The sequence below is a fragment of the Bombina bombina genome, chromosome 10 (genome assembly GCF_027579735.1).
Source record: "Bombina bombina isolate aBomBom1 chromosome 10, aBomBom1.pri, whole genome shotgun sequence".
Taxonomy (NCBI): domain Eukaryota; kingdom Metazoa; phylum Chordata; class Amphibia; order Anura; family Bombinatoridae; genus Bombina; species Bombina bombina.
Genome location: NC_069508.1, coordinates 94817510 through 94826506, shown reverse-complemented (window position 1 = coordinate 94826506; position 8997 = coordinate 94817510). Strand labels below are relative to the sequence as shown.

At 39.4% G+C, this 8997-nt stretch overlaps 1 protein-coding gene across 1 annotated transcript in view; it reads left to right on the top strand.

The window, feature by feature from the left end:
* The window catches only part of LOC128640733 (mucolipin-2), a 236447-nt gene extending 227679 nt beyond the window's left edge, over positions 1-8768 (top strand). Inside the window, exon 7 of the mRNA XM_053693160.1 lies at positions 8698-8768. Within this exon, the coding sequence (XP_053549135.1) occupies positions 8698-8768 (71 nt within the window). The remainder of the gene's footprint in view (positions 1-8697) is intronic.
* The last annotated feature ends 229 nt before the right edge of the window (positions 8769-8997 follow it).

Below are 8997 nucleotides of genomic sequence, written 5' to 3'. Positions count from 1 at the left end.
AGGACATAATGAAGGAACCACAATTTCTCTACTAATGTTGTTGGAATTCACAACTTTAGGTAAAAATTCAAAAGAAGTTCGCAACACCGCCTCATCCTGATGAAAAATCAGAAAAGGAGACTCACAAGAAAGAGCAGATAATTCAGAAACTCTTCTGGCAGAAGAGATGGCCAAAAGGAACAAAACTTTCCAAGAAAGTAATTTAATGACCAATGAATGCATAGATTCAAAGGGAGGAGCTTGAAGAGCTCCCAGAACCAAATTCAAACTCCAAGGAGGAGAAATTGACTTAATGACAGGTTTTATACGAACCAAAGCTTGTACAAAACAATAAATATCAGGAAGAATAGCAATCTTTCTGTGAAAAAGAACAGAAAGAGCAGAGATTTGTCCTTTCAAGGAACTTGCAGACAAACCCTTATCTAAACCATCCTGAAGAAACTGTAAAATTCTCGGTATTCTAAAAGAATGCCAAGAAAAAAAGATGAGAAAGACAGCAAAAAAACATAATTTATGCTTACCTGATAAATTCCTTTCTTCTGTAGTGTGATCAGTCCACGGGTCATCATTACTTCTGGGATATTAATCCTCCCCAACAGGAAGTGCAAGAGGATTCACCCAGCAGAGCTGCATATAGCTCCTCCCCTCTACGTCACTCCCAGTCATTCGACCAAGGACCAACGAGAAAGGAAAAGCCAAGGGTGAAGTGGTGACTGGAGTATAAATTAAAAAATATTTACCTGCCTTAAAAACAGGGCGGGCCGTGGACTGATCACACTACAGAAGAAAGGAATTTATCAGGTAAGCATAAATTATGTTTTCTTCTGTTAAGTGTGATCAGTCCACGGGTCATCATTACTTCTGGGATACCAATACCAAAGCAAAAGTACACGGATGACGGGAGGGATAGGCAGGCTCTTTATACAGAAGGAACCACTGCCTGAAGAACCTTTCTCCCAAAAATAGCCTCCGATGAAGCAAAAGTGTCAAATTTGTAAAATTTGGAAAAAGTATGAAGCGAAGACCAAGTTGCAGCCTTGCAAATCTGTTCAACAGAGGCCTCATTCTTGAAGGCCCAAGTGGAAGCCACAGCTCTAGTAGAATGAGCTGTAATTCTTTCAGGAGGCTGCTGTCCAGCAGTCTCATAAGCTAAACGAATTATGCTACGAAGCCAAAAAGAAAGAGAGGTAGCGGAAGCTTTTTGACCTCTCCTCTGCCCAGAGTAAATGACAAACAGAGAAGACGTTTGTCGAAATTCCTTAGTTGCCTGTAAGTAAAATTTTAGAGCACGGACTACATCCAGGTTGTGCAGTAGACGTTCCTTCTTTGAAGAAGGATTTGGGCATAAAGAAGGAACAACAATCTCTTGATTGATATTCCTGTTAGTAACTACCTTAGGTAAGAACCCAGGTTTAGTACGCAGGACTACCTTATCCGAATGAAAAATCAAATAAGGAGAATCACAATGTAAGGCTGATAATTCAGAGACTCTTCGAGCCGAGGAAATAGCCATTAAAAATAGAACTTTGCAAGATAACAACTTTATATCAATGGAATGAAGGGGTTCAAACGGAACGCCCTGTAAAACATTAAGAACAAGGTTTAAACTCCATGGTGGAGCAACAGTTTTAAACACAGGCTTAATCCTGGTCAAAGCCTGACAAAAAGCCTGGACGTCAGGAACTTCTGACAGACGTTTGTGTAACAGAATGGACAGAGCTGAGATCTGTCCCTTTAATGAACTAGCAGATAAACCCTTTTCTAAACCTTCTTGTAGAAAAGACAATATCCTAGGAATCCTAACCTTACTCCAAGAGTAACCTTTGGATTCACACCAATATAGGTATTTACGCCATATCTTATGGTAAATCTTTCTGGTAACAGGTTTCCTAGCCTGTATTAAGGTATCAATAACTGACTCAGAAAACCCACGTCTTGATAAAATCAAGCGTTCAATTTCCAAGCAGTCAGCTTCAGAGAAGTTAGATTTTGATGTTTGAAGGGACCCTGTATCAGAAGGTCCTGCTTCAGAGGTAGAGACCAAGGTGGACAGGATGACATGTCCACCAGGTCTGCATACCAAGTCCTGCGTGGCCACGCAGGTGCTATTAGAATCACTGATGCTCTCTCTTGTTTGATTCTGGCAATCAATCGAGGAAGCAACGGGAAGGGTGGAAACACGTAAGCCATCCTGAAGTCCCAAGGTGCTGTCAGAGCATCTATCAGGACTGCTCCTGGATCCCTGGATCTGGACCCGTAACGAGGAAGCTTGGCGTTCTGTCGAGACGCCATGAGATCTATCTCTGGTTTGCCCCAACGTCGCAGTATTTGGGCAAAGACCTCCGGATGAAGTTCCCACTCCCCCGGATGAAAAGTCTGACGACTTAAGAAATCCGCCTCCCAGTTCTCCACTCCCGGGATGTGGATTGCTGACAGGTGGCAAGAGTGAGACTCTGCCCAGAGAATTATCTTTGATACTTCCATCATAGCTAGGGAGCTTCTTGTCCCTCCCTGATGGTTGATGTAAGCAACAGTCGTGATGTTGTCCGACTGAAACCTGATGAACCCCCGAGTTGTCAACTGGGGCCAAGCCAGGAGGGCATTGAGAACTGCTCTCAATTCCAGAATGATTATTGGCAGGAGACTCTCCTCCTGACTCCATTGTCCCTGAGCCTTCAGAGAATTCCAGACGGCACCGCAACCTAGAAGGCTGGCGTCTGTTGTTACAATTGTCCAGTCTGGTCTGCTGAACGGCATCCCCCTGGACAGATGTGGCCGAGAAAGCCACCATAGAAGAGAATTTCTGGTCTCTTGATCCAGATTCAGAGAAGGGGATAAGTCTGAGTAATCCCCATTCCACTGACTTAGCATGCACAGTTGCAGTGGTCTGAGGTGTAAGCGTGCAAAGGGTACTATGTCCATTGCCGCTACCATTAAGCCGATTACCTCCATGCATTGAGCCACTGACGGGTGTTGAATGGAATGTAGGGTGCGGCAAGCACTTTGAAGTCTTGTTAGCCTGTCCTCTGTCAGGTAAATCTTCATTTCTACAGAATCTATAAGAGTCCCCAGGAAGGGAACTCTTGTGAGTGGAACGAGTGAACTTTTCTTTTCGTTCACCTTCCATCCATGTGACCTTAGAAATGCCAGCACTAACTCTGTATGAGACTTGGCAGTTTGAAAGCTTGAAGCTTGTATCAGAATGTCGTCTAGGTATGGAGCTACCGAGATTCCCCGCGGTCTTAGTACCGCCAGAAGAGCACCCAGAACCTTTGTGAAGATTCTTGGAGCTGTAGCCAATCCGAATGGAAGAGCCACAAACTGGTAATGCCTGTCTAGGAAGGCAAACCTTAGGTACCGATAATGATCTTTGTGAATCGGTATGTGAAGGTAAGCATCTTTTAAATCTACAGTGGTCATGTACTGACCCTCTTGGATCATAGGTAAAATTGTCCGAATAGTCTCCATCTTGAACGATGGAACTCTTAGGAATTTGTTTAGGATCTTTAAGTCCAGGATTGGTCTGAAAGTTCCCTCTTTTTTGGGAACCACAAACAGATTTGAGTAAAACCCCTGTCCCTGTTCCGATCGTGGAACTGGATGGATTACTCCCATTAACAAGAGCTCTTGTACGCAGCGTAGAAACGCCTCTTTCTTTGTATGGATTGTTGACAATCTTGACAGATGAAATCTCTCTCTTGGAGGAGAGTATTTGAAGTCCAGAAGGTATCCCTGAGATATTATCTCTAGCGCCCAGGGATCCTGGACATCTCTTGCCCAAGCCTGGGCGAAGAGAGAAAGTCTGCCCCCCACTAGATCCGATCCCGGATCGGGGGCCCTCAATTCATGCTGTTTTAGGGGCAGCAGCAGGTTTCCTGGCCTGCTTGCCCTTGTTCCAGGACTGGTTAGGTCTCCAGCCTTGTCTGTAGCGAGCAACAGCTCCTTCCTGTTTCGGTGCAGAGGAAGTTGATGCTGCTCCTGCTTTGAAATTACGAAAGGAACGAAAATTAGACTGTCTAGCCTTAACTTTGGCTTTGTCCTGAGGCAGGGCATGGCCTTTACCTCCTGTAATGTCAGCGATAATCTCTTTCAACCCGGGCCCGAATAAGGTCTGCCCTTTGAAAGGTATATTAAGTAATTTAGACTTAGAAGTAACATCAGCTGACCAGGATTTTAGCCACAGCGCCCTGCGTGCCTGAATGGCGAATCCTGAATTCTTCGCCGTAAGTTTAGTAAGATGTACTACGGCCTCCGAAATGAATGAATTAGCTAGTTTAAGGACTCTAAGCCTGTCCGTAATGTCGTCCAGAGTAGCTGAACCAATGTTCTCTTCCAGAGACTCAATCCAGAATGCCGCTGCAGCCGTGATCGGCGCAATGCATGCAAGGGGTTGCAATATAAAACCTTGTTGAACAAACATTTTCTTAAAGAAAAAAGGGGGGATACTAATGGCACTGCTTAAATTTACAACTTAGGGTAGCCTAGTGATTTCTGGTTCTGGTAATATGGTATAAATATCCAACCAGATTGGTAGTGTTACCTAAAAAATTGGCTGAGGTGCTGTGTACTTGTTTTGTCAAACGAAAATTATCAATCCTTGGATTGATGGAGTGTACACCTATATAGCACTCATTCCCTAATTGATAGTGACAAAAATTGGACAAGAGCTGTGTCTCCTTGGAGGAGAGTGTGCGTGGGGATGTTTATTAAAATATAACCTTTATTGGTAATCTTTTAAAAATATACGGCAACAAACACAATTGACATACAAACTATATTAAAAACACAGGTTTGGGTCTTAATAGATTATTATCCGTTATTCACGGAGTACATTACGTGGTTGTGTTGAGTTTCAGAAATTACTTGGGTTGGAGGTCAGGTTAATCCCAGTGATTATATAGTGATTTATTATACTTTGAGCTTATATTTGAGAAGGCTGTGGTATTGTGATATATACTCTGTTGTTATATGAGTGATCTGTGACTCAACTTTCAAATCAAATTTTGATATTAGAGGTATTAGCGTAAATATTCCATGTTATCACTAATATTTATTATTAATGCTTGTAAAATTGCATTTCATATGTATCTTGGTGAGACACTGCTTAATTTCCTAGTAGTTGTCTTGTTATTTCAGTATGATATTGTGGGAAATATATGTATACTGCTGTTTTAAGTAGCCTCCTAACTATATAGATACTGAAAGTACTTTCTGTGTATAGTATAGGAATACTGGTCGGTAAGTTAATGTATTAACCCCTGTGATATCTTGGATCGTGTATTTATCAATACTTAAGTATGCACAAGCATTGTGCTTAAATCACAAGCATTGTGCTTGATATCTTAGATCGTATATTTATTAATACTTAAGTATGCACAAACATTGTGCTTGAATCATTACACAGAAATTGTATTTTTTAAATTTCTTGGAATTTTTAAAGTTGATAGTGTGTACTATACTTGTTATAACAGTAGCATATTTAAGTAATTTAGTAGCTCTATTGGATCTTAGCGTTAGGATCTTACGATGTAAGAGTTATAATATTCTTGTGAGTGTGCTTTAATGTTACAAGAAAGTAGCTGTTCTGGTATGGAAATTATGCTCTTAGTATGTATCAACTATTACTAAGTGGTCTTAAATAATTAAAGCATGTTGTCCTCTTAGGCCTTAATGTATCACATATATAGCTACTTGCAATATTTGCAATCCTTGTGATACCGTATCTATATCTGGTTTTTAGTAATGTTGACCGCTTACTAAATCCTAGGCTATACCTGTCAATTTGGCGTGGGGTGCTTCGCCAAATATTGACAGTGTTGTATATATCTTTTTAGAGCTCCATAAATCTGGCCGTTGGCCAGTTCTAGGCTTCTAATATCAAATGCTCATGCTACTGAATAAACTCCGTTTACAAGTAAATTTACTTAATATTGTGCACAACCACAATAGTTATATATAATATAAAGACCTCTATTCCTGCTGATTAAAAAATGCTAACTGGCATTCTACAAACAATTCCCTAACATGTTTCGCCACTAACGTGGCTTTTTCAAAGGGTACGGCGCGGCCATGCTGATGTCTATTTATTGGCTGGTACTACTCCTCCTATTGGACGTTAAGAACCAATCAGATTGTTCCTGACGAGGAACCAATCATTGAATGTGGGACAGCCTGTGTGTGTTAAAGGCGGAATATTATTGGGTAAGGCTGTTCCTTCATTCATTGTGTGATATAAAGATTCCGGATCTCAATGTAGTTTTGTAGTAAGAAAAATCTGCACATCTTATTCCAATGAAAGGGGGAACAAAACCCCCGGAAGAACATTGGGAAGGCAAAGATCTTCTGAAATTTCTTAAATTATTCTTTAAATAAACGTTCTCAAAAACTGTTTTTTGTGATTATGGTCTATGTTTTTATGATTTTGAATATGCCAATGACAGATTCTATTACTGGCAGGTTATTCATGATAAATGTTAATCTTGTAATATAAAGATGGGTACAGATAAACTGGCAAAGAAGATTTTTGATTATTCATAATATAATGGGTTATACTGAAAACTTTTTAACTTGAAAGGGAAATGTAGATATCTGGCTGGATTAAGATGAGAAATATCTAGAAAAAACACACTGACAGCAGTAAAAATGAGAAATAATAAATACTGATAGTAACACTATTAAATGATTTTAAACATTTATAATAGTCTCCATTCGGCTAGTTCTTACATTTACTTTTATGTTTCCATTGTTGGTGAGTTTAATGGTGAGTTTGGTCAGGAGTTGTTCTACTGCCTACTTGTAGTTTGATATGAAACGTGCTGTCAAATGTTTCTTATATTGCACGGTGTTATGTTAATTGAGGAAAAGTACTTTGAGATAAAAGTCTTATTATGTTGACTAAATGTGAATCCAAGAGGTGATGGTGTTAGCTTAAACTGAGATACGTCCCTAAAACATAAGAGATTATAAAAATGAGAATTCTAATAGAATAACTATTTATTTCGATAAAGTGATACAGTGCCATGTGAGGTATGAGTGAAAGTGGGTGTGATGTGAGCACAAAGCAGTGCTGATACTATCGTGATATTGATACAAAAAAGAAAAAAAGAAAAGAAATTAAAAAAATTGTGAATAATAGATAATTAAATATCTGCTTGGTAGTGGTCATAAAGGCAGATAACGAATGTTAGGTGTCCGTGGAGAGTGATGGATATATAATCCATGTTGAGTGACTGATGCATTTATAGTCTGTATGATGATATAATTTGCTTTTTCCAAAGTTATTTATAAGTTGTTTTCTCGGTTACTGGTATTTGTCATCTTGTTTATATCTACAGGTATGAAAAGTAATTGTTATGTTCATTTAACCCATTAGGTTGTATGGAATGAAGCAGATAAATCCATCTGCTTTCACATTGTAATAAACTTGTTTCTTTATCTCCACCTCTAATTCCTAGGTTGGTTTTATAAATACCAAAGCATAGAAGCCCTTCTGCCTTTCCTTGATGGAATTTGTAAAAATGTTGTGCTACTGATGAGATGGCCTTTTTGTTCTTTAAGTCTTTAGCTGCATTCCTGATATTGCGCACATGTTCATGTAATCTTGTTCGTAATTTACGTGTCGTCATCCCTACATACTTTTTGGGACACTTACATTGTAAAACATAAATTACGCCGGTAGTGTTACAATTGATGAAAGATTTGATTGGATGTTTTTTATCAAATCTGTCTGTAACTGATGTTGTTTTTTTCAGGAATTTGCAGCTGATACAATTCCCACATGGGTATGATCCATTTTGTATGCCACTGGCAGTAGTTTTCTTTTTACGAGTGTAATGGCTGGGGCTCACTAAATCTTTCAGATTTTTTTGTGCGTCGATAACTGATGTCAACTTTGGATCCTAGGAATTGGTTCAAGGTATTATCTGCTTGCAAGATATGCCAGTGTTTATTGATTATTTGAATTATATCTTTGCTCTGTGTGTTATAAGTTAACACTAATCTGGTTTTGCTGTCACTAGTACGAATCTTAGGTTTCAATAGATTCTGACGTTCTGTTTTTGTTGCTCTATCCTTTGCTTTTTTAATGAGAGATTTACTGTACCCCCTCTGGCTAAGGCGATCTGATGTTTCTTGTGCTCTTATTTTATATAAGTCTGGTTCTGAACAGTTTCTTTTGACTCGTAGAAATTCTCCTGTTGGGAGTGATTTAACTGTGCATGGTGCATGTGCACTTGTATTGTATAGGATAGTATTGGTAGCCGTTTTCTTTCTGTATAAATCAGTCCCCACCATGCTATTACTTTTTTTAAAAATTCTCAAGTCCAAAAAGGATATCTCTGTCTGACTGTATTCATAGGTTAGTTTAATGTTTAACCTGTTTACATTTAGGGTCTTTAGAAACATGTTCAACTTATCCTTAGGTCCTTCCCAGATAAAAAGAATATCATCTATGTACCTTAGCCAGAGGGGGATATGTTTAGTAAATTCATCATTGTCGTCAATGAAGACAGTGTTGTGCTCCCACCAACCTAAAAATAGGTTGGCGTATGTGGGTGCACACGCTGTCCCCATGGCTGTCCCCCTTGTTTGCAGATAGAATTGGTCGTTAAAAACGAAGTAATTCTTTTTGAGTACAAATTCAAGTAATTTTAACACAAATTTATTGTGATTGTCATCTTCTTCTGTTTGTAAATTAAGGTAGTATCGAACTGCTTCCAGCCCTAATTCATGTTGGATACTGGTGTAGAGAGCCTCCACATCTGCAGTGACAAGCCAAGATGTGGGTCCTAATTGGATACCTTGTAAATGCTGAAGTGTCTCCATAGTGTCTTTTATATATGAAGGGATTTCTGTTAGAAATTCTCTTAATCGCTGGTCGATATATATTTGCTTGCTTTTTCTGTCAAATTTCCATTACCAGACACTATGGGGCGACCCAGAGGATGTTTGGCATTTTTGTGTACCTTGGGGATCAAATAAAAGGTGGCTGTTTTCGGA